General features: G+C 42.8%; 1 protein-coding gene across 2 annotated transcripts; it reads right to left on the bottom strand.

Moving 5' to 3' along the window:
• On the bottom strand, window positions 1–27,856 carry MYB (MYB proto-oncogene, transcription factor). Of its 2 annotated transcripts, XM_056488584.1 has the most exons (16): window positions 27,671–27,790; window positions 23,998–24,115; window positions 22,299–22,370; window positions 21,546–21,638; window positions 20,933–21,153; window positions 19,150–19,387; window positions 18,296–18,376; window positions 17,791–17,895; window positions 16,209–16,466; window positions 14,797–15,162; window positions 13,135–13,277; window positions 12,542–12,656; window positions 12,330–12,455; window positions 11,537–11,647; window positions 10,813–10,920; window positions 1–1,451 (listed from the first exon to the last, which is right to left on the bottom strand). In XM_056488584.1, the coding sequence occupies exons 1-16, from the start codon at window positions 27,691–27,693 to the stop codon at window positions 1,335–1,337; spliced, it is 2,295 nt and encodes a 764-aa protein (XP_056344559.1). In that variant the 5' UTR covers window positions 27,694–27,790; the 3' UTR covers window positions 1–1,334. The 2 variants fall into 2 exon arrangements, with proteins under 2 accessions (XP_056344559.1, XP_056344558.1); XM_056488583.1 differs by lacking the exon at window positions 14,797–15,162 and having other exon boundaries at window positions 27,671–27,856.

Below are 27,856 nucleotides of genomic sequence, written 5' to 3'. Positions count from 1 at the left end.
TTTAAGTAAAAAAAGAACACACTTTATTTATCTACAAGGCAGTACATTGTTGTATAAAAAATTAAGTGCAGATAAAGCTGCACCAAATGCTATTAAGGCAGCAAAGTCAGAGGCTATTATAAAAACACAAAAAAATAAAAAAATAAAATAAAATCAAGTGTTTTGCCATATCAATAAAGATCTGATATGGCAGTACAAAGAACCATGTATTTCTAAGAACCTGATTCAGTACACAAGACCCAAGTTAGGGACCAACTAGCTAGACATGGAACAAAAGAGACAACATGAACGAGACAGTGTTCTCCCAAACATATGAAGGTGCAATGCATGCTCTTACAAACCAATGAGAAACAAAACAACACATCCACACAAATAAAAATCTCCCAAAAACAGTGTTCAAAAATATTGCTTATAAAAAAAAGGGGGAAAAAAATATAAATGATGTAAAAAAAATTAAAACAAAAATGTCTGAAATGCTAGTGCATAGTCAATTAGCTAACATCAACATTTGTCTTTTTTCCATATAAAGCTCTACTGCTCCTTTTACACTAGCAGCATGTCTACACGCTAAGGTCTGTAGCAGCAAAACACAGTATTCATTTGGCATTTACAAAATTAAATTACTGAATAAAAATATAATTTTTTCTCATAAATCTATGTTTCATACAGTAATATTTTTTAAAGCAAGCTAATTACCCACCCCCCCCAACAGAAACACACAATGTATAATGGCCTAGAACCAAAACAGAAAGAAGTATTTCAAGAGGATGGATGTTTGAGCATTCACAATCTTGATCAGCTTTCCCATTTTGCACAGACAAGCGTTTGTAGTAATGCTTTTCACTTCGGTATTTTACACCAATTCATTTTGTTCAGTGATTTAAAATACATCTGTTTGAGTACCTGCTCTTTTATTATTATAAAACAAAATTAAAAAAAAAAAAGAAACAAAAACTACACCCCACCCCTGGATAGCACATCACTGAAATAACAATACTGGTGTATTAAGTCTGTTTGATCTCAAAAAGTACAAAAAAAATTATCTTTATTAAAAGACTGCACTTAAGATCATTAATTACTGATTCAAACTCAATACCTAATAATTTAGGCAAGTATCATTAAAAAAAAAAACACAAACTCTTAAGTTGGGTGAAATCCAACAAGAATATATATGCTGAGTGACTAAATGCACTTTGTGCTGCTCCCAACTGTTGTACCACAACAAAGATAGGCTCTTCTCCCATTGGTGAAAAGTTCTCATGCAGAGGAACAGGAATTTCCCAGCGGAGGTGAAGTGTTCTCAGACCATAATGCTTCTCTGTGCGGGGACCCTCTCACATCACCAGAGTCCGGGTGGGGAAGGTGGCCATGTATTTGCGCGCCTGATCCGTCAGAGCCATCTGATCCTCGATCTTCCCGCAGGACGCCGACTCCCAGGTGTTGCTCAGATGCTAAATTAGTAGAGAGAGAGAGAGAAATTTAGTTTGAATGCTGTGTGGTTTATCCATAGTCCCAGCCAAAGCTGGGCCTGCTCACAATTAACTGTTTCATGAAAGGCAGTGGGATGTTGTCCTGTCCCCTGAGAAACTGAAATCTCAACACAACAGGCAAAAAAATGTCACCCTGACTGCTCAGTCAGAGACCACAGGGCAGAGAGACAAGATGATCTGCAGAGGGGACACCACAAACCATCCAAACTTTCCTGCTTCTCTCTCAGACAATGTCTTTTCTATTAGGCCATATCTACAGCCTTGCCTTTAATCCTTCAGGAAGTACTTGGCAGGCAACCTTTATGGTCTACAGAGCACGGACAGCCTACAGCCCACAGTTAAATATTCAGTGTTATGACCTTGCACAAATTCCTGCAGAACCTCCATTCTACAAATGCAGCTGCTCTGTCCCTGAGTTCCCTACAGGAACCTGACAGCCTGAGCGGGATTCCCGTGCTCAATTCACCTGTGTGCAGCGATCAGCACCCGCCCCAGAGCTCAGCTCCTCTGGCAAAGGACAAGGGAGGGGGCTCGACTCTCAGCAGAAACAGCTTTTAATTATCATGTAAGCCATTTCACTTCTTGTGGTATTTATGGAGGTTGCAGACACCATTTAGTACAATGCTAAAATGAGATAAACCTATCTGCAGAGGGCTGTGTGTGCTGTATTTATTTACTCGCTACACATGCGAGACATTTCTCATTGCCTTGAGCTATAAACAGCAATGAAATTTCAAAGCTCCTGGAATTCACCAGGATACACACTTTTATTTTTTCTATTGAACTCTCTCACTTACCCAGTGTGTCTGCCTTTCCACACTGAAATTTTCTCTAAGACCTGAATAATTAACCTCTATTATCACATAGTTAACTGTACAAATACTCTGCACTCCAAAAATGCACACAATTGTGCTTATCCTTCCACAAGGGGATCCCAGTACTGCTGAATACTGAGAAGATGTATGCTCAGGATCCATCAGAATAGACAAGTCAGGAGAAACCTTTCTCTGCATTCAAAAAGGATCATCTTTGCAGTACAATAACTACATTGCTCAAAGAGATGTCCAAAGCCTTCCCAACCTCTAGGACACTGGATGAATCATAATTGGTGGACTGTAAACCATCTGCTAAGAGCAGAACTGCCCTGGCGTGCCCATGGCTCTTTCTGCCAACTTCTAGTTGCTAACTTTGCAAGAGGATCCTTAAATTATTCTCTGGCCTAAATGTTTACAGAATGCTCTTCTGACTGTAAACAGTGTTATCTGAGACATATGGATAGTAAAAGGCTGGGCAACTATGAAGTGCAGATAATTTCATATAGCATACCCTAATCAGGGCAGCAGTACAAACACGGGGTTTGTACAAACCGAGGTTCCTGCCTTGGAGGGCTTACAGCCTAGAAGGGACAAACCCAGTGAATAACTAAGCAAGCATGTTAAGTCCTCTGCAAACTTCTCCTGGGCTTCCCTAGACATGGCTTTCTCTTCTCTGTAGAGAAGTTCTAAACGCTGCCTCTTCTCCTGGATGCCATTTTTGAGCTTCAGTAGCAGTTCCCTTTCTGAAGGAGAACCAGGTCAGGCCTCAAATCATTAAGTTTCTGCAGTTTTTGTGGGAAAGCTGCATCTGTGAAGTGAACAGACATGCCATGCACCTCTTTTCTAGAGCTGTGTACCTTGTGCTGTGGCTCAGCTGAGGGCACATGCCAGAAAGCAGGTGTGACACACTTTCTGCGTGCCACAGACCCACATGCAGCACACCACAGCCCCTTTTATGTTTTGGTTAAACAACTTCCAGCCTAACTTTTTCAAAGGCACCTATACAACCTGGGAACCTACAACTCCCTATTGATCCTCAGTGGGACTCAGGCACCTGTGCATATTTTCCCCTGCTGTTTTAGAGGTATTTGCATGAGGAACCAAATTAATGCCTGGTATAATGCTGTCGGTTTTACTTAGAAGTTGGATTTGTTCTGTACACCTCAAAAGCAGCTGATAGTTCCTGAATATCCATAATTTCCAAGGACAGAAATATGCATCTAACCACAATGTCCCTGTGATCCCCCAAAGCTTCAGTGTGCCAGTCTAGAAATAAGAGATCAGCTGTCCCTTAAATAACTTTGTCACAGTATGGCAATTTCTGAAAAATATAAGTAACTTCAGGTAAGGAGTGTCCATATTTCATAAATTAGGCTTAATTGTTACTATCCACACTGAGCTCTTTGTATTAACAGCCATGTGCTCAGTAGGAAAAAAAAAAAAAATCTGTATCCTGATATCACGAACATCTCAGCAGGCTGTTACATGTCACTCATTCCATGGAAAGCCTGGTCTTCATCTTTAACCTGATGTCAGTGTGGCAGAAGCTGCTCAGGCAGGCAGTAACCCTGTGCCCTCCCACTGGGCTTGGCTGCCCCAGGGAGCACTGGGCAGCAGACACAGCAAGCACAGGAGGACCAGCTCCACCCCTCACTTGAGCCTGCTCAAAACAACTTCAGCTTTGCTACAGAGACAGAAAAGCTTTCATCCATGTATTATTTTTCCCAGAAGATTACACTACTTACACATTTTTCCCCCATCCCTATTGTGACAAACTTATGAAAAGAGGCCAATTTTGCATTTTGGTGATGATGGCGAGAGCTCTGCTCCAGTGAAGAAAGAAGAATTGGACCCAAAGGAGTGTGTTTTCTGATACAGCATATTTACAAACAGAGTTTTCCATTCTACCCTTAGGGAACTCAGATAACATTTAAGTGGGTATTTTCAATAAACACTTTCTGTCTGAAGCCCTGGCAGCCAACACAAAACAAAGCACAATGCCTGTGCCGTGCCAGCCCTGCAGCGCAGTGCCAGAGGCACGTGTCAAAGTCATCCTGATGGGAGCAGCTCCCCTTCCCTTCCCTCCTTGGCAGGGAGTGCTGGGTCCCACAAGCCAGGCAGAGTGCCTTGCCCAGCCTGGTCACACACAGCTATGGGATCTCTTTGTGAAAAGGGTAAAAAGGGATGCCACAATGCCTCCTTCCACACCAGCATCACAGCAAGCACTGACAGGGCTCTGTTACAGAACAGTGGCAGTGCCCCACAGACAGCATACTCAAAAAATACATTAAAAGAATAGAGACCCGGGCAGAAGGCTACAGGCATGCAGGAAAATAGCAAAGAAACCCAAGCCAGAATGCTCCTGTAGCAGAATGCTCATTGCATCCTCCTGACCACATTTACAGGTCTAATTCAGCAAATCAATGGATGGGTGGAAACAAAATCTTTGCAAGAAGCCAGAAGGCCTGACCCAAGCCCCACCAAAATTGATGGACATGTTTTCATTGATCCAGTATATTCATTCCAGCTTAAATTCAGTCATCTAGGAGTGAGGTGTTCACAAATTCCTAGCCAGTGAGGAGTGAAAGGGATTTCCACAGTAAATTCTTTCCACATACACAATTTTTTCATTGCCTCACAGAGTAGGAGACTAGTCTTAATTTTGCTGTCAATTATAAGAGTTTAAACCTTTTCAGCCAGTACTTCAACTGTTTTCTCTTCCAAACATGGCAGTTTCTCTCTAAGCTAAATCAGGGAGTGAGAGGGGAGAAGGAAGTACAGTACTACAAGTTCCCGTAGGATTAAATTACAGATCCATGGTGCAATTCCGGTTATGTCATTCTCCCTGTCCCTTTCCTTTTTCTCTCACTCTCTCTTTTTTCTAACCTCAATAATCCTACCAGTACATCCTTCTCCTGGCAGCAAAACTACCTTATTTATCCTGTAATATGCCTTCAGCTGCCCTCAGGCAAATGTGAACTGTAAACAAACTGTCAAAGCTGTAACTGGGATATCCAGTTAAAGCACTTTAAATAAAAACTTGGACCATCTAGAGAAAACAGATCAGAGTAAGGGAAGAAAACAATGTGGAAAGGTGCTTTTCTAACAGAACTAGTCCTTCTGCTCTTGTAGCCCAGACTGCCTTTTCATGTGCTGTCTCTGTAGCTTAAGAAAGCTCCTGTGTTAGAACACCTTTTGTGTTAGAAGCCAATGCAAAAACCAAACACTGCTGCAGTCCTGCAGTGCTGAGCTCCCAAACTGACGAAAGCCTAGTAGAAATCCTTGGCAAAGAACTGTGCTAGAAGACAGATTCTACATCTCTGCTCTGCTGGCAGGTAGCTTCAGCAACTCCAGCAAAGCTAGTGGTGTTACAAAGATTTCCACTAATTTATCCAAGCTTTGCTGGTATTTAAAAATAATTTTAAAAAAAGCTAGTGTATTTAAAATATTTTAAATGCTTAGACTATTAGAAGGTCTCTTATCATGTTTCCCTGCTGCAAAAAGCTGGAATTCTTTCCAGCTTTCCCTTAAATTACATGGTATAGATTGTCTGCAGAATGTGCCACTGAAAATAAGGCTTGCAACAGAAATGCAGCACTCCTGAAACAGTAAAACAATGCACTAAACAAAACAATTTCCTAGCAGAATACAATAGACAGCATATGAATAACATGGCTTTCTATTCTGTAAGGATGCAGAACTAGCAGAAACCCATTTACTTATCATGACCAGACAGTAAAGACTAATTAATAACTAAAGTGACCATAAATGAATTTTTATCTCATTTGACAAGACAGACCACTATTTCTACCCCTGTTGCTTTCCTCTGGGGCACAGGACAGACTTCTCCTAAGCTCTGGGGCCTTCTGAGTTGCTCAGAAATACAGCTTCCTAACTGTGAAAGAGTAAGATAGTCCAACTTTTCAGATTTTGTTATAAGCATGATACCAGAGCTAGATGGATCTATTTGATGACATTTTAAAGAGCTGTTCTTGCTCAGAGAAAACTCCTGCTCAAGATGTATGAGCTTTCCAAGTAAGATGAATGGACGAGATATGGAAGTGGGCTAAGCACCTGCAACTCATACTAGCATATTCTTCCCCTCTCCAGTTTTGTCCTTAAGTTATGGGGTTTTTTGGGGGTTCCCCCCCCACCCAGAGATCAGAATACATTGCTGCAAATGTGACTAATAGTTAAGCAGTGACTTTTCTTCCTGAGAGACCATCACCAGCTCAGGGCAGCTTCCAATCTGTTTGCAACCCAAATTCTGCTGACTTGGGAGGAAAACATGCAGTGACTGGCCTGTAACTTTGAACCTTCTCTGGCTCCCTCAGCTGTGGCAAGCATATCTCCTTCCTGTACACATCAGTCACTGGGGAGAGAAGGGGCAACACAAGTGAGGGAAACCCATGGGGCTGCCTTCCCTTGCTGTGCAAATCTCAAACACAGCCCTCTCCCTTGTTTAAACAAAGAAAAGTATGAGATTTCAGGACCTTCTTCCCCCAAAAAGCCATGGAGGAAAAAGAGAGAAAGGCTGCTGTTACATGGCCATTTTGTCTTACAACCAACTGCAAACAAAATATTTCACTTTTTTAAACGAAGAAAATTAAGCTTCATGACAGCTCAAACACTGAAAAAAGGTTAACCAAGTAACTGCTTTAAAATCCTTTAAACTTACTCTTTGAAGAAAATGGCTACATAAACTGCTGAAAGTCAGGAAATTCGAGCTGAAATGTGTCAGTCTGTGGTTAAAAAATGGAAAGTGACAGGAGCTAGGGGTTGAAGAACATTCTCTTTAGCTTGCAGGGCTTCTACCTTATGTTGTTTCCTTTGTTACTGGGGGAAGAAGATATCAAAGCAGTGCTATTTTCTTAAAAGGCTCCATTTCATGGTGTCTTTTGATAGCCTGCAGGGTTAGGTGGAAGGTCTGTGATTTAGCCTACTTTTCTATCTGTTAAAATGTCTACGTTAGGATAGTTTGTATTATGTACTGCTACAGAACATAATGCGAAATAAAATTTAACTTTTACATAGGAAGGGCCAGAAACAGAGGGGTTTTTATGTAACCCCTTACAAGGCAAAATTCAAACACATGCTCAGTACAGATCACCTTTTTGTCTTGGAGTATCTTATCCCAAAACCTTAACCCTTGGAGAAGTTCCTAGTGAGACTAAAATCTCCCTGACAGGCATCTAAGTGACAAAAATATAGGGTGCAAAAATACAGGTTTTAACTAACCCAATGAATACAAAGCAGAAATATTTGGTATTCATGCAATGGAGAGTAAGCCTACCCCAAGGCAACATGTGGGTTTGATGAGACATTCCTGCTCCTGCCAGTCTGAAAATACTCAATGCACAACCATGAGATTTGTCACATAGGACAAAAGAGCTGGCTGAACCTCCACACCTCACCAGAAAGATCTTACACAAAACTGCCCTTACATCCAATGTCTTAGGGAGACTTAACAGGGGATTGAATGAGGATAAAGCCCAAACTCTTCTTGGGTCTATGGAGGCTTCCTCTCCCTTTGCTCTATTCAACACTGACAGCACCAAACTCAGTGGTACCTGACCTCACATGCCAAATGATGCAACATGCTGCTCCTGCTAAGTGATGGTGAATCATGTTGTGCTATCTGATATGGTCATCAGCTGCTATTTACCAATGGCAAATGATCAGTCAGGTACCCAAAATGCAGTAAAAATATCATTACAGATGTGTTTGAACACTTGCTACTCTTGCCTTCTTTGGAATTTAACAGCAAAACAATAAGCAATCAAGTATTTTGATCAGTCTATCACTAGCCAAATATCTTTGTGCAAATGCAGTGCAAATTCTTAAAGCAATGGAAAACTCTGGGCTGGTAAATATACTGCCTTCCTCTTTTCTAAGTTCAAATTTAAAAGAAAACAGTATTTTAAGAACCAAGCATATTAAAAAAGTGCCTAAGTTTAGTGCTGTCTTTGTTTCTCTCTTCCCTCTCCATGCACAGATCCCAAGGCACAGAGATTGCTGTAATTCTTTCTTGGACTGAAGTCAATGAGAATTTGCCTAAGTAAGAACAGTTGGATCAGGCCCAAAATATTAACAGCAGCAATGTCAACATATGCAGACACAATTAAATTTCCCCCACATGAGTTCCTTCATGTTTAATGTCTACTTTCATGGGATCAGTGGAGGCCAGTGGATCAGTCCAGGAAGGGTAGGACAATAATGTGCTAAAATCTGGGCATGTACAAAATGCAAACAGTAAAAACAACAACAAGCACAAAGGCTAAGGCTTTCCATGGCTTTGCACCCTTAGGCATGCTGTGCCCCAGTCATAGGAGTCCATTTACACTGAAGCATTAGGGACAGAGCAGCAGCAGTTTCTGGTGTGAAACAGAGCCAGACTACATGTGCTTTCTGAGCTGCATGGGGCCACACTCCTCCCCTCTGACATGAGGCCAAGCAGCTTTACCACTGCTTTTAACCATGACACCAAATCCAAACCATAGTGCAGCCACTGGCAGACAATACTGCATTGTTATAAAAAGTCTGTATTTCATTCTGAAAACGCTCTGTGCCACCATCACAGAAACCCCAAGCCTCATTCTTCATTTAAGATTGTATTTCAGCTGAAAAGCTCAATACTTCATTGGCAAAGAGAACAATTTTACCTTCATACTAATACACCAAGAAGCTGCCTACTAACTATTCATTTGGGGGCCTTTTACAACTACTTTTTCTTTCAGTTCAACACACTTTAAACACTAAGTTTGAAGTCCTTTTAAACTCAGTTCCTACTTAAGAAAAGGTCCTCTTTATCCAAACAATAAGCATACCTGACTTTTAACATGGTTTTCCTGAGCAAGGACTGAAGAATTGAATCCAGAATGATCCACAAATTGACTCACGTAAACTTCCTGAACAAAATCAGCATGAGTGAGGACAGAAGGTTAAACAAGCCCTTTCATTTACAGCAGCTTGTAAAGAAATTATTTTTAGATAGCAGGAAACATAACACCAGTACACTAAAGATCAAAAGATCCTACTTTACAGACCTCTCAGATCCTTCTTTTTTATTACAGCCAGAGTGCAGGCAGCTACCACCAAGAGGACAACACACAGCCTGTGCTGTTTAGCTACCTGAAAAGCTTGTCCATAATGTGTGAAGGAGCCCAGAGTTTGGCTGGGGTCATGGCTCACAGACAGGTTAGGGGGGCAGCAGCTTCCTCCCTTGCACCCTCCAGGGTGCTCCAGCAACCCTGCACAGCTGGAGACCCAAGCTCCTTTACTGGGAGGGTCTGAATTCAGCCCCTGTGTACTGCCCTAGATCAGGGGCAGTGGATCTGCAAACCCTTCTCTTGGCAGCCAAGAACACAGCTCATGAGGGAAGGGCAGATAAACAATAGTGAGTGTGAGTCTTTGGCCCCTTCAGACACCCCCATGCCAAGGGGAGTCCCAGTCCCTGCTCTCCAAAGCTGTTTTTCATCAAATGATTCTGCAGCACAAAATACTAGCTTACTCCATGGCAAACTGTGCCAAATGGGGACATGTGTAAAATTTTACTATCTCCCTTTTTAATGCCTGGCTAGAAATGCTTAATCAAAACCAGCCTTTATTCATTTCTTCCTACTGTAAATAAGCCCTAATGTAAATTCTGGAAAGAGGGAGGAAAGAAAGGATTAGCCCTGTGGACTGACTGTCTGAAAGTCAGGAATCATGGAGTTACAATTTCCTTCCTGACAGTGACTCACCCTGGGGAATGAGACACTTTCCTTTATTTCTCCCATGTGGAGAAGGGCCACAAAATCACTTAGTCATCTACATTGGAAATACAGAAATTATGTTTTGTTTTCTGAATGACTTGCTGTGGGTTCCACCTAAAGTCCACAAGGGCTGCCAGACTGGCTGCTGATGACTTTGGTGGGCTTTGGATCAGCCCCTGTGTAACAGCTCTATTTTAAAGTACAGCAAATGTCTGTATTTGTTAACACCTGGCAAAAGCACACAAATGTGTCACATAAACCCCAGCCTCACATCTGGGGACAGCATTACAGCAATTACACATTTAGCCTCCACTGGGGAAAGGCCATCCAGGTGCTGGGCTGGATGGGCAATACTGGCCACACTTGTGCCAGCCAGGCAGTGCTGAAGCCTCTCCTCTCACCCCAAGGCCAGTCAAGTTCTGGCCACCACCACACCACTCATCTCCAAAACAGCAGTGCCACATACAAGAATGCTATTAAAAAAAAAAAAAAAAAAAATCAAATCTCTGGTCTACATTAATTCTCGGTCCTACCCATTTCAAACTGCACCCAGCTGAGTTACAATACCCCACACACAGGGCTGTGCCCTCATGCTCCACAGGCTAAGTGAGATCCTCAGTCACATTCATCTGAACATTTCATTCTTCCATACCCAAAACTTAAAATCGGTCTATGAGAAAGCATATATATATATATACAGATGCATATAAGTATTTTTATATACAGAGGATACTTTTATCAAAGAATAATTACCTGTAGAGGACTAGCTAGTGGCCTGTTTCTAGGTACTGCAACTGTTTTGTGAAAACTATCATCATCTTCAGACACAGGCATCTTTAAAATGGAACTGGTAAGAAGATTCTGAAGAGGAGAAGAAAAAAGAAAAAGGTTTTCAGCAACACATGAGAACAATCTGAATTGGAATGCATTGTAAACTAATTTAGTGTGAGTGCAGAAGTTGCTACACTGGGCACAGCCACAGATTAGGAGCAAACCTCAGCCTGGTGTTCCTGGGACTTGGCTTTGCAGGAGCACTGCCCTGTGCAAAGGTTTTCCATCCAGTGAAAATCCCAAGTTCAAGAATAACAGTAACACTGAATAGTCCATAATGCCTGGCAATGTGGAGAGAACTGTGCTTATGGCAAGGTCTCCTTTGCAAAAATCAGGAATCTCTCTCTCTTTCACCAGTTCTTAACTCCATGATCTAGTTATTTCTACACACAGGTTCAGGCATCCTCCAAGTGTAGGCTCTTCAAAGTCTGTGGGCTGCAAAATGACTGAAACTTCTGCAACCTTCTATAGACAGAGTGATAAATAAGAGCAGCATTTTGCTTTTTATGGAAAATGACATGGAAATAAGGAATAAAGCCTTCTTGTGAAGAAAATCATAAAAAATATTCTCTTTCTTTTGCATTTAAGAATCAAACAGGGATGTAAAACAAAGAATTCCTTTGATGGTGTGAAAACTTATACTTACTGGCACGTCTTCCATAGTAGACCCAGGTGTAAAGAGCTGAGTGTTCAGGTTTTCTCCTTCCCAGTGATTTGAGCAAAAAAAATTTCCAGCTTTATCTGTTGGGGACTCCACCTGAAAGCAGAAAAGACATGATTCAACCAACACATAACTGACCAGGAGATTTCTGACAGTTGCTTAACAAGTTCAACAAATATTCTTCACAGAGGTGCATAATGCATGTTTACAGTAGCATCTTTTACAGCAGCCTTGCTCTTTGCAGGAGAAAAAAGTTCAAGGTTCTCCAAAAAAAAAAAATCCCCATCTAATAAAACTTTGAGTACTTGCACTGAGTGCTCTGTCAGTATTCAGGAGTTTAATCCCCTAGAAAGAACTGAGAATAAATGTATTTTTAGAACTTTAGTGACAAAGTAATATAATGCAATGTCCTCAAATGTTCAGGTTTCTAAGTCACTCCATGGAGCTTGGTCCCCATGGGGTTCTTCTATACTTTTCACCAATATTTGAAAGATTCAATCCAAATTCATGTCTAATTTTTCTTTTCTTTTTAAGTTTCAAACGAAAACTGCATTAGAACGGCCCAAGCAAACCCCTGCTGAAAACAGCAGAAAGACTTCTATGGAAATCAATGGGAGATGAATTAGACATGCCTAGTGTACTGTATGGAACCGACACTAAGATCTTGGGGCTCACATGAAAGAAAAACAGACACAGCTATTTAATAGAAAAGGCATTGCTATAAGTTTCTCAGCAAAGAGTTCTGAATTAAATTGCCTCAGGTAAGTTTGAGATTTACCTCTTGTTTGATTTTCTTCAGCAAAGGGGGTCCACTTTCATGTAGCCCAGCCACTATTGCAGATTCCTCCGACTCCTGCTTGATAACATCCTGCAGATCTTCTACAAGATGAGTTGGAGTTTGAGGCTGAAAGAAAGAAACGTTATATCCAAGTCCCAGAACATCCCTCTACACTAATATCAAAGTAACTTTTATCATTGTTTCCTTCTTACCAGCATCTTCAAAGGACCGTATTTGATTTCCTGAGCTGCAAGTGCATTTTTGAATGGAGTGGGTGTTCTTGGAGAGCTTTCTAATATCGACCTCTTGATTGCTGGAGTCCTGAAACTTTAAAAAGAAGGAGAGCAACTTTAAAGGAAGATGCTTGGAAATACTACCTCTTTACAGAAATGTGTGCATACAGGCAGTATTGTTGTAAGACTTTAGAAAATATTTCCCTGAGATCCCATAATCCATTTTGCTTTTACAGCAGAACATCTACTTGCCTGTGATAAGGTATAATGACTTTATTTTAAAAACTGGCAAACCTCTATGTGTGGTTTAATAACCTACCTCAATAGTCATAAAGTGGAATTTTTACTCCCAGCTAAGAAAAATCTGAATGTGTGAGCAAACAACTCTGTAGGAAGCATAGAATCTTAGAATGGTTTAGGCTGGAACAGTCCTTAAACAGTCCTTGTATCTAATCCAAACCCACCCTCTCACAGCCTGAAGACTAGGCTGACCCAGCACTCTGGTTGCAAAGTGCTGAATGCAAATGTGAAGAAATGGACCCTCATGAGCTGGACAAGACAAACAGACTTACACATGGTTTTCCTTCTGAGCTTTGAAAGCCTGGTCCCTGTGGAATGGGCTGGAAACTGCCATCTTATGGCCACAGACCGGCGTGGAGGTAAGGGCAGGGTTGTCCAGGTTCAAGTTTTCGTGATTGGATGAGGTGTTCAAGAACTGCACATGTGGAAAGAAAAAATTAACAGGAATGTCCAGGTTACATGGCTGAACTCTTAAGCTGACATGATTGAACAAAAGAAAAATAAATTATTTTCTTCTTATTGACATGAGTCACTGTCCTCACCCTATGATGTGAGTGGGAGTATGTGGGGCACCTGACTACATTGTGAAAAAATGCTCCATGGTTTGGCTCAGGAAGCTAGAGAGAGAAATTCTAAAGGAAATGATACTCTGTTCCAATGAGAGACACTTTCCACCACTTTCAGAGCCTGATTTGGATTTTCTCCAAATAAATTTTAATTAAGACCAGTGTGCCCAAGAAACTGGGTGAAAATGAGCAAGGGATGTTTCAAAAACAAACCCACAGGAAACAGGGTTAAATTCCACACATATTTATATGGGGCATCTAGGGGCTTTTAAGGCAATAAATAAAACATTTATGACAGGAAAATAAATTTCCTATCATCTCTCTCAAAAGAAAGTACTTCATTTTCAGAGTATAAAATGAAAGCTGCCACCTGTGACGGGTGCGTGGAATACTTTGGAATGGAAACAGCTGACTGGAAAAGAGGCAGCACTATTTGTCTGGAGAAAATTGCTCTTGCATGTGTTCTACCTAGTAACCTAAAATATTGCTTCTATTTCTGGTGTCTACAAATCTGTGAGCATAGTGGTATCCTTTATTCTGACAACAATTCAATGTATTCCCTTCTAGATTCAATCTGCCACTTTACAAAAATGTGGCATATAAGAAAACTTGGCTTTCACTGGAAAAATAACTTATGATTAAAATAACTAATAGGTAATGGAAAATACAGCAGGAAATCATTACATGAAATCTACTATCCTTCATGAAATAGTGTTTCTTTGACATCAAGGACTAAAGCAAACCAACACAGACAAATAAAAAATCCAAAACACTTTTAAATAGTGCTACAGCTGTGAAACAAAGCAACCATCATCAGGAATTTGAAAGTGCATGCCAGGCCATTTTAACAGGCCATTTTCCACCTCATTCCTATTCCACTTCAACTCTCATGGCCTGGGCAGAGCATGGCAAGTGTGATTTGAATTTTCTGGTTGTTGTCAGTTTGTCTCACAACCTGAATGCTATTTAAATGCAGTTTGGGGTTTTCTAGGTCAATGAATCATACTGTAAGTGGACAGAGATGGAAAGTATCACAGATGATCAGAGATGTTAAACTCCAGTAGCTGGAGTTAGCAGCAAGAGTAAAGCAAGGAGTCACACTCCCCTATAAAAAAGATCCAAAAAGGCAAAAAAACAAAACACAAAAAACCAGGCCCCACAGATGAATTTAAAAGACAAGAATCAAGTTAGCTTGCTGATTAACTACTCAGTGGTGAAAACTAGGAGCAGCAAGAAGATTCAAACACGGAGCGAAATCAACAAGCACAACGGTAATTAGTCATTTGTTCCAAAGGATTAGTTTCTAAATTGTTAAGACTGGGGTGACTTTTGAGAATTAGTAACATCTGTGCAGAAGTCTTGATCTACCTGGGAGGGAGAGAAGGGCAGGCTTTTGACAGGGGAGCGCTTAGCAGGAGTTGAGCTGCTGGCGTCAGCTAGGGCCAAGGCGCTACCGTGGCCCCTGGCTAAGGGGCTGCAGTGCCCTCTCCTTCTGCGAAGAAGGACCCACGGAGCCACACTGCCCTGGCAGGCAGACAAGGTCTTTGGTGAGCCAGGAGAGCCCTGACTCAACATGACTCTGCTCAGATTTGTGCTGGGCTGTCCTTGAGGTCTACAAGCACTGGCCCCTCTTGGCTGAAGCTGCGCGGCTGTGCCTGAGGGAGCTCTGCTAGCCGCAGTGTCTGTGTCTTCAAAGAATTCAAAACTGCTGAGATCACCCCATGATGAAGGATCCTGAAACAACGTGGGAGGCACGGAGCTATAAGACAGTGTATAGTGCCACCTCATGAAAATACAACGCTAGGATATGCCTGTAACCAACAACAACAACAACAAAGTCTTTCCCAGTTCAGTTCAGCCTGACCCTGTTCATGGGAGCAGCGACACTGTGAACACAATTTGTGCTTTCAATACATACCTTGATTTTATCAAACTGTCTGACATCCTAGTAGTGTTGCTGGCAACACTGCTAGTGTTGCTGAGTCCCTAACAAATAAGTCAAATTAAGTCCTTATTATTTGCTCGCCCAGTGTTTTCTGCTTGGTATGATGATGGTGCCTTTCATTACAAAAAATGTGTGCTGGAAACCAAGGCTGGCCTCCTCCTAACATGTAATGCTGCTCTGGATGTGCTGAAAGGGAAATGATACTGTATGAAGCAGACACCTCTGCTTCTGAAGGAGGTTGCCACCAACAAACATAATTCAATGTGCTACTCCTTTACATGTAGCATCCCAGAGACTGCAATGAGAACAGGTCCATGCCAATGTCAGTCATACTTGACATTTAAATATGTGCTTACAGTCCTTCACATATGCCAGGGCAAGCTCCTTAAACTACTGAGGCTACAACTAAAAATTCTAAAAAATTATGCAGATACATGAGTGGCCACACACAAACCTATAGCATGTGTCCCTTAAAATATCAATAAATATCATCTCATTGTTTAAAATTTTTCATGGTATCTCTGATTTTATTTTAAGGAGACTTGAAATTGAGAGATTGTTTCAAGCTCCTACTGTGCATCTTGCCAAAACTCACGCTCCCATTCCAAGATGTAGCGGGAAAGGGAGACACCCACAGAAAGCATATGCATCCATGCTTGAGGGCTTCATTTACAAGCAGCTGCATTTTGTCATGTCAGAAGATAAGCTTCAGATCCTGGAGCAACTCAAAGTTACTCAGAAAAAAAACCAACAACCACATTTAGGACAATCCCAGCTCCTCACCCCTTACTCCTTGACCGTGCACAGATCCACCTGAGGCGGCAAGTCTACTTACGGAGTCTATTAACTGGAGTGTTTCAGCAAATTCTAAGAGATTCTTAACATTATCCAGGATGTTGCTCTGGTGAACAATCATGCACCGTGCAGGGGATGCACTTTCCTCAGGTAAGCAACCGTGATCCACCGGTGGAGAAGGAGTACAGTGGTGATGTTCCCCCAAACAGGAAACAGGTGCACTGTCACCACTGGTCCTGGTGCTGTCAGCAATTGTGGTGCTGTGCCAGCCGGGGTAGTTTGATGTGTGGTTCTGTGTCTAAAGGAAGAAGAAGAAAAAAAAAGAAGAAAAGGGAGGGGGGAAAGGGAGAAGGAACTTAGCAATGAAATTGCACAAGGTGTCAGATGCCACTGGAGGAAAGATAAAAGTAGTTGCATCATCATCTAAAAGCTTATGCCTATGAAACAATTGTCAAGATGTTTCCTTTCATCAGTGCAAGATCTTGTTTTAAGTAATACTGGCATTGTACTTGTTATCCCAAAGTTACCTCATAATTTACTTCCAGGATTATAGGCATATGTCATTACTAGCACATAATCAATTCACACTTTGTTACTCCAACTGCTCAAAAAGTATCTGTAAATCCTTCTCTGTAAGAAGCGAGAAATGGCAGGATTTCCCTACTGAGCGCTCAGCACCGTAGAGGGCTAAGAGTTTTTAGAGTTAGAGTTGCTTTTGTCTGCTTATCTCCTTTTCTTCTGCTATCCCTATCTAATGCTACAGCTTACACCAATGCAATGAAGAGGCTGTCAAATCAACGTGGTTAGGAAAGCAGAAGAACAAATTAACAGAAGTTTCTTTCCAGTGTGATCATGCAACAGAAGAAATTGCAAAACATTAACTAAAGTTAAAAAGTGGCCAAACTAACGTATCATGCATGCAGTTCTTTTACTATTAATTTAAATATTACCCAAAAAAAAAAAAAAAAAGAATCTGCTGGCTATCACCTATCTTCAAAAATTATTTTGGGATTCTTGGCTTTGGTGACGGTGTTAAGTAGTTACACAAGGGTTTTCACACACTACTATCCAATGTCATATACAACGAAGTATGAGAATTCAGTAATAGCCAGCACTTGCTCCACACATGCAGTTACGAAGAATCTAACATTATTTGGAGGAGTAAAACAAATATTCAAACATGCACCAAGTCTGAAGCTTACAAAGTGTATAAAACACAGCTGAAGGAAAGAATGCAACAGAGAAGAAAAATCTAATGCACAGGCACTACATTTTCATCACATGAACCATTGCACACTTTCAGAAACAGATCCCATTATTGATTAAAAGTCAGGATTTTCAGATTTTGTACAATCATCATGTTTCCAATATTACATCATGTTACAGAGCCCAGTCCTGCTCCCACTTTGCAAAATAAGATACCTGCAAAAGTTTTGGAATTTTTTTTCCAAAAGAATTTACAAAGCAGATACAGATTATATATGTGCTATGTTTCATCCTTTTAAAACGGAAATATAGAGCCTTGATTAGTACTGAAAGCAGAGGGGGAGTAAAAAGTTAAAAAGACAAGCACTGGGGTAAGGCTGCTATCCCTCCATCCAAGCACACAGTGACAATCTTACTGGTAATGCCTGCTGCCCTTTCAGTTCATTCTCAGTCGACATTAGTAGCAACTCTAATTCCTTTATTCGCTTTTCTTTCTCAGGGTCTTCATCATTATAGTGTCTCTGAAATTAAGAGTTAAGGGAAAAGAAAAGATAAAGGTCTGATAGGATGTAGCAACTAAAATGCTTATGGTTTGCCGACCTGTGGTTATAACAGCCAAATTAGATTCAAAGATGAAACAATTGTCAATTGTGTTTTCCACTACCAAAGTCTCTGCTGAATTTCATTATAGATATTTGAAATGGAGAAAGTGAAAGCCATCGCACCATATGTCAACTACTGCATTTTAAATCCACTTCAGAAGGAGCAATTATTCACCATGTTAGAACTCCCCAACCTTCCCCATTTTCTCTTTTCACCAGATTTAATACATTAAAATGTTTTCTTAATGTACGATGTCTGCATCTTAGTTTAACAAATATTTAAGAAATTGACTCTTGAAATGAGGTTCAAGTTATCTACCTGGATAGCTGCAGCAGCTGGCTGAGGTACATTGACAATATTTACATGCAGTGCTACTGGATACGGGATCTGACCAGGAACCTAGGTCAAAAAGCAAAAATTTATTATTTCCATCATATTATCTGCTGGCATTGTCAATTTGTGTTAAACATACTTTGGTTTTAGGTACTTAATATTTTTAGTCCATGGAGATTAAATAGCAAAAAACTACAAATGTTTACAAGAAAAGTAATCAGGTTTTTAGGAATATGACAGCAAGCATTAGAGAGGAAGAAATAAAATTCATATATGAAATATTTACCCTTCCTGAATGAGAAAAGATTAATAACTTATAGGCACATTTGTAAGGATTTTCTAAATTGAAGTGAAAAAGCAAAAGATGCAATTCATTATCATCTAAAACTCTATAACGCAACTGTCTGAAGCAGGAGCCTGTTTCATTATTAATCATTAATAAAGAAGAAATCTGATTAAAACCAATACTTGTTCACTTGGTTCTGACAGGCAACCCACAAACAGAATACTACTAGAGAGAATGTGGGAGATTTTGACATGGGACGCAGAATTAACTAGATCCAACTGATATTCAAGAAATTTAATATTCACAACACTAAGAAATATGTTAACTGCTCCTAAGGCATTAAACCTGCTCTACCCAGTTCCACCACCTGAATGCCACCAGATTGAAATGTACTTATTTTCACCACTGAACAAAGTCAAAGAAATCCTCATCCGACATCAAACACATCCAAAGTCCCTGAAAACGAAGCTGATCCTTCACGCTGGAACCACGCACAGCTGAACTGCCCCATCCATTCCAGCAGCCCTGTGACTCTCCATGTCCAGGCACTTACGTTCTGTGGCTCGGGGATGTGGTAGTAGGGATAGTCACTGCCCAGCGGGGGCTGGCTGGCCACCGGCAGCGGGCCAGGTGGCGACGGGTTGTGAGCAAAGGCCATCAAGTGGTTGTTCTTCTGAAAGCCAGCAGCTGCTGAGGAGTGGCAGGCTTTGGAGGAGTCCTGCAGGTAGCCCTCCTGCTCGACCTTTCGGCGCATGGTGGAGTTCCAGTGGTTCTTGATAGCATTATCAGTTCTGCAACAGAAATACACATGTTCGAGGAGTTTCCAAAATGGGCATTTCCAACTCAGACAGGTCAGTGGGCAGGGAACTGCTGTTGGCATTTCTGGTAAAACCCTGAGCTCTTCTCTGACCTTCCTCCTTACCCTCACCACTACAAATTTACTCCAAACTTCTCAGGAGAGATGCTCAGTATAAAGGTGACGGAAAAAGAAAAATGGGCTATGGTTGGTCACATACTTTTTAAAGCATTCTGTCATCCTCTATGCCTCTCATTCTGTCATCTAACTGAGGACTTAGATCCTCAAATTGTAAGCAATTACTAACTTCATCTTCACCTCATTTCCACGAAGTGAGGAGACAAGAAAGGCTAACATCCCTTTGAGACGATCCTAAAGAAATGCCAATATCATCTTGCTATATCTTAATATTTCAGTGGAGTCTTACTGTGTCTCATTGCTGGAAGGAAACATTGTGAAGAACAGCTGTGAATAGACTAACTTCCAAGCAACTTTCCAGCTGGTCACCTAGACAACAACAACATCATGCTGTACACAAACTCAGTAAACAAAACTGTTGGGATTTTTCTTAGATGCAGGAAAACTGAGATTCATACCCTCACAGTTATGAGTCAGGAAAAGCAAACTTACCAAGTTTGTGAGATTTTAAGAATATGCTTAAATCCAGCTCTGCTATTTGGAAAACATCACCACTGCATGATATCATTCAAAGTAATATCTGTGAGATGTGGAAGTTACAAAAATATTTCCAAGGGCTAATTCCTCTCTTGTTATTTTCTAGAAGGTGAAAGCAGCCCAAGGAATAACTGCTTAAAAGGCTATCGTGATCTTAGGCCTTATATTTAGGTCTTGAAGATCCTTTATCAAGTAGCAGGAAGAAAAGAAGGGAAACCTCTCCCTTGCTTACATTATTTGCTTGCCCACATTTTGAGCCACTTTTAATCACAGCAAATAAGACACTGAATCTTTGAGCTTATATACAAGCTGTACAGAAGCTTTCAGTGAGACAAGTATTTCCAGGAGAAGTGTTTGAGGAAAAAGTTTCTCCTGTTTTGCACATGTTTTTTTAACGGGTCAAAATCATCTGGATGATTCAAGAGCAATTACAAAAATTGAAGAAACCTTCTTTTAAATAATTTTGAATAAACAGACTGGATTTCATGTTGAAGGCATACCCTTAGCTGAACGTAAATTATGTTCCACTTGCAGAGCCTGATCCTTCCCTGTTAAATCGATTTAAATTTTGACAGGCACAAATAAGACTGCACAGACATTTAGGAAACTCTTATGGTCTTGCTCCAGTTACTGGCTTTTGTACCTATGGCAAACATTAAAAGCCTGTAAAAATAGCATACTGTTGCATGTACTGACCAAAAAGTGAAGTTCCCCACAGAGAAAAATGCACATCGGTGTCACTGGCTTCTCAGGTTTTGATTCCAAAATTATTTTTATTTTTACAGTGCAACCTGAGGTGACTAAAACAGACTGCTCAGACCTGCAGCTTTTTCCTTTTTTGAGAGCTAAAAGCATATGTCATTACCGTCCAGGCAGCAACTTTGCAATCTCTGCCCATCTGTTTCCCAGTCTCTTGTGTGCCTGGTAAATAATTCTATCTTCCTCTTCTGTCCAGGAGGTTTTCTTCACTTCTGGATTCAAATGGTTGTGCCACCTCTCCCTGCACTGCTTTCCAATCCTTCCCTTCAAATGCTTAGCAATGACAGACCAGCGCTTTGGACCGTATTTCTGCACGAGCTCTATTACCTTCAAAGAAGGACATAAAAACTGCCTGTATTTAATGATGCATGATGAATCAATGAAATTTTTTTCCTGTGGTGAAGCAATATTTTCAACAACATTTCTCAAAACTGCCCCAGCAAAACTAATAGCAATTAAGGTTCCCCACTTCCCATTCATATTTTTACCCAAAAGGAAAAATCTGGTAATAGTTAAGGCATTTCTAGACTGCAATTCTACATTACAGTGCTGTAAAGCAACAGTAATTTATTTGCATAGCAAACTTAGAAAGCACTACACAAATACAATCTGCCTCTGGCCATAATAATGTTGAGACCACCAAAGTTTCCAGGAGTTGTGCCCCAACACCTGAAATCTGCTAGTAAGGCATTAATCAGACAGAAAGAAAAACTGATTACCCTTTGATCCTCCTCTTTAGTCCACGGACCTTTAATAAGTTCTGGGTTTAGTACCTTCTGCCATCGGTGCTGGCACTGAACATCTGTCCGATTCTAGTGAAATGTGAAATACACAAAATGAATAATTATTTAGACAAGATGAAAGTAGAGTAATAATGCTCCTCTTTACATACACTTGTTTTGATGTATTTCACTGCCAACTTAGACTACTAAACAACAGAGTGATACAGTAAGTCTGAGAAGAGGATGGTCAACTATCAATTTGCTGACAGAACAGATAAGATTTCCATCACTTCTGCATTGAGGACTCCATCACCAAAACTACACAAACTTTATCTTCCCCATCTGCACAACAGCTGGCATGCTTTCACATGCAGTATTTCAGCAGCACCCAAACTGTTCACAAAGCAATTATCTTCAAAATCATACTTACAATTCACCAAAGTTGGGTTTTTTTCAGTGTGCTGAGACATTTTGTTTCATTGTCACATTGACCATCTACTGTGCAAGTCCCCACCATCCCCCATTTTTGCTTGTTTGATTTTTTCCAACCCCTTCTGAGAAGTGAAAGGAGAAAAATGTAAGGGTTTCCATAGTAATCTAACTAAATTTCTAAGGTCTCCATTTGTGGAAGCTTTATATCTCCCCTGAAAATGTAACTATAAAGCAACCACTCCCCTTCCCCTTTATCAAGGAAATCCCTCGATAAAGAGTTGCTCCTAAGCCTGGAAACAGAAACCAATATCCACTTACAGGAAGGAAATTGGCAATAACTTTCCAGTCTTCTGTGCCATTCTGCTCCACAAGCTTCTTCAGCTTCTCATCCTGAATCATAAAAAAGCCCCCCAGATATAATTAACACTGCAATCCTCTTATAATATAAATGAAATATTTTTTAAAATTCATTCTTCTAGCTTCTTATGCATCTACTTCTGCTTTCTGAGTGTTAAGGGAAGGTGGTCTGTAGACTTCTCATGCTTTTAATCACCTAAAGCAGAATTTTTTCCTAGTCCTTTGGATTTTGGTAGGTTCTTTACTGTGCTGCAGGAGAAAGACTGACTTCTGTGCAGTTATTTGACTCACAATATACATTCCCATTTCACTCATCAAAGCACTGTAACTGTTATTCTTGGACTGGATTTACAGGAGGAAATGGGTGTTTAGATGTCAAGCATCAGAATAACATTGAAATTCAGTAACAGTCAGGCATTCAGCTCCCTGGGGACCTCAGAAAATCACACCCTTAAGCTTTTTATGTCTTGCAAGCAATGGGAGATCCAGTGATTTGCTCACGGCCTATCCATCTGCAATAAATGCACAATAAAACTAACAGCTTCTTTTTGCTCCTGTTCTCTGTGAGGCAGTTTTGGCCCAATCTTTTTAATGATAAGGCCAGAAATATAGACCCTAAAGAGAAAAGAAATCAATCTTTTGTACAAGGAAGGATCGGGACAGTGTAATACACACCAGAAATGTCCCAAGAGATAAGAGGAGAAGAGTAGTCCTCTCCTTCCCCATTTAGCACATCCCAGTATGCTCCCAGTTCATGTGACAGGACAATGGCCACTGGACCTCATGGCCATCTTTTCCTCCCTAGCCACATCACAACCACGTCCACCTTTGTAAGGGCAGACTATGATTTAAAATAAATAAATAAAAGGCTCGCAAGGGGTGACCTGCCACTGTTTTTACATCAATACACATTGTTAGAGAAGAGAAAGTCAAAACATAACTCAAGAACTGTATTCATGTATTCCACAACAAACTCAAACCAGTTAAATGGCCAAAGGAGATCCACCTGGCAAAGTAGTTTGATACCACAATTTTCCCAGAAAGTCAGCACAAGGGTATCACAATTAAAACACATTCTGACCTTGAAAAGCAAAATACATCTTTGAGTGCTCAGCTTTGGTACTGCTGGATTTCTCTCCCTCAGCTTTTACTTTATTTCTACTCGGAATCATAACACTGCAATTAAAGTGCAAAATTCCAACAGTACAGAAGGACTGCAGCAGTTTCTGCCGCAGTTGTTTCCTGCTGTGGGACACTGAACACCCTGAACCACCGAATGTGGTTCTCTCATAGCAACAGTTTCCAAACAGAAAGACTCAAGTAGCAACAGTGAAGCACTGCTACAGGTGATTTGGAATCCGCTTCTCCAACAGGGATTACACGGAGATTCACACATCAATTACTGTAACTCAGACCTTGGTGGAAATTAAAAAGTTGTGTTTATACATTTTATTTAAAAGGTAAGAACTATGCTCAAAGCTAAACAAAACTCTGAATGTAGCTAGAGGGTCAAAAAAGTTGTCCTCAGGTATGGGACTATCACTGAAGTAAATCTGCAGGTTAACAATATAGTGAGGAACATGAAACAACTTGGAGATGAATGTGATCCATGCTCTCTCTTATCTTTTTACATGCAGGAGAGGAATGAACTTGGATTTACCTCTTCTCGGGTCCACCTGGTTTTTCCTAAGTGACGTTTTCCAGTCTTAGGAAGCAGACCATCATAATCGTGATCATACACCTCAACATCTTCTTCATCATCATCACTACTATATATACTGCAAAAGGAAACACAGCGAGACAGTGGAGCATGAGGACTTGAGCTACTTAATTACAAAACAAAAACAAAAAAAAACCCACTACAATCCTTACAAAGGTTACACAGATAAAAGTTTTAAAACTTGCACAACAAGATTTTGTTCTGCATTCTGTTGTTCTAGTATTCTGAACTGGTTCTGCTGTTTTTGGTATCCACAGATACAGGCAAAGGGCTGGCAACCTTCGTATTACTGTGCATGTTTAGACCTGCTCCTAATGTTAGATCAGTGGTGAATTACACATTTGGCAAACTTTCAACCAATGAAGGCTTCAAATTAAAATACAATATTTGGGACAATAAAGACAACTAGAGGCTGTGTCCAGTACACGAGTACATGTTTGAGATCTTTAACTCATGCCATACATTCTGAAAAATATTAGTGGTTTTGTATGTTTAACACATACAAAGCAGATTGTTATACAGTTCCAAAATAAAACAGACTGTGTAGCAAAACAAAAAGCTAAACAATAACCTTGTTTGAGAAAATGTTTATGGATCATACAGGAGAAGGCACAAGTTTTTACAATTAAGTAGACAGTAAGTGGCAGCATTAACATGCAATAAGCTCTAATATGAAATATGCCCTCCATTTATGGGTTTGGACAGATAAAGACTGAGGACAAGTTCGTTTAATATCCTGAAACAAACAAATGAATGACTGAACCCTTCTATACTCTCCATTTCTACAACTTTATTACCTCTAATCCATTTCTAAATCCCTCATACAGTTTTTGAAATACTCTGCTCACCTAACTCATGACTCAGGGATTTCCCCAGAGGCTATCTATGGGCAAAAAGGCCTCCATGACTCTTTGCACAAATAGCACTTGCTCTACTTAGTTAACTACATCTAAAAGAGACTGTTTTGCAACAAGATGTGCCTTTCTGGCAGACAGTATTCCACTCCTAACTTTTAAGGTATGAGCAGAAGTTCTGATACTACAGCTAAGAGATGCTAGCCATGAGTGTTAGAAAGTAGTGAGTGTCATTAAGGTTCAAAATTGCGATATATCTGATGGCATGGCATGCTGTGGTATGTTAAAAGTATGACTAAGACATTAAAACGAAGTTATTTTGTAATAAAATTAACAGGCACTGTTTATGCTATAAACCTGTTTTTGGGAGATTACTTTAAATTAAGACACAGTGAAGCATGGTGACTGTTAGTCAAGGTGCAATCACTTCCAAAAGGCAAGCTGCTGAACATACATTCTTTAAAAGTACTGGGCTAATCACATCCTACATCTTTCACCCTGTTTTCTAGCCAGTGTCACGGGCCATGAAAGAACATGCTTCCATGCTACATGTAAAAAGTTTTCCACAGCCTGCTGTGGTGTGCGTGGCCCCCCTGCAGCCTCTGCCGGGCGCCCCTGACTCTCCCACCCAGCCCATCGCTGCCACCCTCACCTCGCAGCGCCGTGCTGCAGTCCTGGAGCCCCACGGCTCCCCCCCTATTCCCCAGAGCCGGTAAGCACCGGGAGCAAGCCCCGCTGGAAGCTCCCGCTCCGCACGCACCCTCGCTGGCAGCTGGAGCCTCCTGTGCCGGAGCAAAAGCTCCCACGCTCCAGCTGCCACAAGCGCGGCTCCTTCCCCAGCCGCCGCTCGAAGCAGATTCACTTTTCTCAGTGACACACGCAGACAGCTGCGCCGCTGCCCATATGCCAAAGGAAGTTTTGCGGCACAGTTTCCAAGTATCATTTTGAAAACGAGTTTTCCGTAGGCTGCAACCCGCAGGGACGCATCCATCGGCGGCGCGGGCCGGGCACCGCAGGGAAACGCCGCTCTGCTGCAGCAGCAGCACAGCATCAGCGGCCAACCCATTAAAGGGCTTCAGTGCGGGGCAGCTCTGTAACAGGGTTATTTAAATGACAGGGGCCTCGCTGGCAACGCAGAACCGCGCAAACTCTACTGTACTACCTGTGTCCTCCAGCAGGAGAAAAGTGCCCTGGGATTCCGGGACGCTCGGTAGTTTTTTTTTTTAGTCAACCGGGCCCTCAGCAGTGCTCTAAAACTTTATTTTGCACCTCCGGCCGCAGCCCCGAAGGCTCCCCCCGGTGCGGCTCGACACGGCGCCCCGCCCTGCTGGGACAGCGGGATCCCCCGGCCGCCCATCAGCGCTGCGCTGTTCGCCGAGGCAATAGGCTTGTGCAACGATGCACGGGGAAAAGGGAAAAAGAAAGAAAAAATAATAAAAGAGGGGAGAGGTAAAAAAAATAAGAAAAATAACAAAAAAAGAAAAATTACAGAAAAAGGAGGTGTAGAGGAGATGACTCGCTGCTGTTACCGTGATTGAAGGAATTCGGGCAGCAGCCCCGCGGGGCAGAGCCCGCGCCCGCGGCTCAGGCGGACACCGCACCGCGCTGCCCCGGCCTCCAGCCCCAGCGCGGCCGTGTCCCTGCGGGAGGCGCCCGCGAGGCAGCGGCGGCTGTCCCTCTCTTTCGGGAGAGACGGGCCGGGTGATTCACCGCCAGCCCTAGCGACAGCCCCGCGCTGACACCGAAAGTACAGCCCGGCGCTCGCCCAGCGGCTCGCCGCCTCCTCCCGCACCGCAAGCCCCTCTTCCTTACAAAGATCACACCAAGCCCCCAGTCCCACCGGACGGGGCCGGCGCCCGGGAAGCCACAGGCAGTGCTGCGACCTTCTCCCCTGTCATAGGCAGCCAAAGGGGAGGGGAGGATGCCGGGCTGCAAAGAGAAAGAGAAAAAAGCCTCCACGTGTCCGACCCGCCGTGCCCGGCTAATTAGACAACAACCGCGCTCTGTGCGCCCGCCCGGCAGCGATGGCACGGATGCGGCCACGCGGCGCTGCCGCCCCGTCCCGTCCCGTCCGCCGCCCCCGGCCCCTGTCGCGGCGCGGATCGCCCCGGCGCGGGTGCGCGGCAGGCGGGCGGGCACGGTGACAGCTCCGGCAGAGCGCTCCGTCGGACGCGCAGCCCCCCGCCCCGGCATGTGCCGAGCGGCGTGCACCGGGAAAAAGCTAAGCCCCGCAGGCGAGAGTCGCGCTTCCAAGGGCGAAAGGCATGAATAAAGAAAAAAAAAAAAAAAAAAAAAAAAAAAAAAGTAGAGGGAGCGAAGGGAGTCCCCGCACCCGCCGCCTCACCCGGCTGGGAATGAATGAATGAATGGGACGGGACGCGCTACCTGCCGCCGCCGAGCCCGCCAGACATTGTCCAGCCTGGCGGCTGCGGGGCGCGGAGCTCCGCCGGGCTCCGCGCTGGCTGCTGCGGGCGGCGAGCACCGGCCCCCCGCGGGCGAGCAGCGCGGGGCCCGAGCGCCCCGGTATCGGCTGCTCCGCGGCGCGTCCCGCCGGGCTGCAGCTCCCCCGGCGCCTCCGGAGCAGGGGAGCGGCTCGGCACCGGCGGCGGAGTAGCCCAGGTGCACGGAGGACGGGGGCTGCCGGCCCGTCCGCCGGGCGAGCCGCTCTCCGCTGCCGCTCTCCCTCTCTCCCGTCCCGCGCCCCGTGTGACAGGCGCGGAGCGCAGCCGGCCGTCCCCCGCCCGCGGACAGCGGGTTACCTGTGCCGGGGTCTCCGGGACATCCTCGCACCGGCCGCTGGGGGAGGAGGACGGGGGAGACCGAGCCCACCGCCGCGCCCTGCTGCCGGGCTGCGCCTGGGCCCTCCGCCGCCGCGCACGGGAGTGCCGAGGAGCCGCGGGAGGAGGAGGAGGAAACAGGTTGAGATTAAAGAGTAAACTCTGTAA

This window comes from Oenanthe melanoleuca, chromosome 3 (genome assembly GCF_029582105.1).
Source record: "Oenanthe melanoleuca isolate GR-GAL-2019-014 chromosome 3, OMel1.0, whole genome shotgun sequence".
Classification (NCBI taxonomy): domain Eukaryota; kingdom Metazoa; phylum Chordata; class Aves; order Passeriformes; family Muscicapidae; genus Oenanthe; species Oenanthe melanoleuca.
The sequence above is the reverse complement of the archived record's forward strand: the minus strand, read 5'-3'. Positions and strand labels throughout refer to the sequence as shown.

Bases quoted from the DNA above. Each gene is read 5' to 3' on its own strand.
- MYB (XM_056488584.1), bottom strand. From the start codon at position 27,693: ATGTCCCGGAGACCCCGGCACAG. The intron at 16,467-17,790 runs GTAAGATTGTCA...TTCTTCCTTTAG, and splicing joins AAGGGCAGCAGGCATTACCA to ACACAGAACCACACATCAAA. The intron at 10,921-11,536 runs GTAAGTATAAGT...TCTCCTCTTCAG, and splicing joins CTACTATGGAAGACGTGCCA to AATCTTCTTACCAGTTCCAT.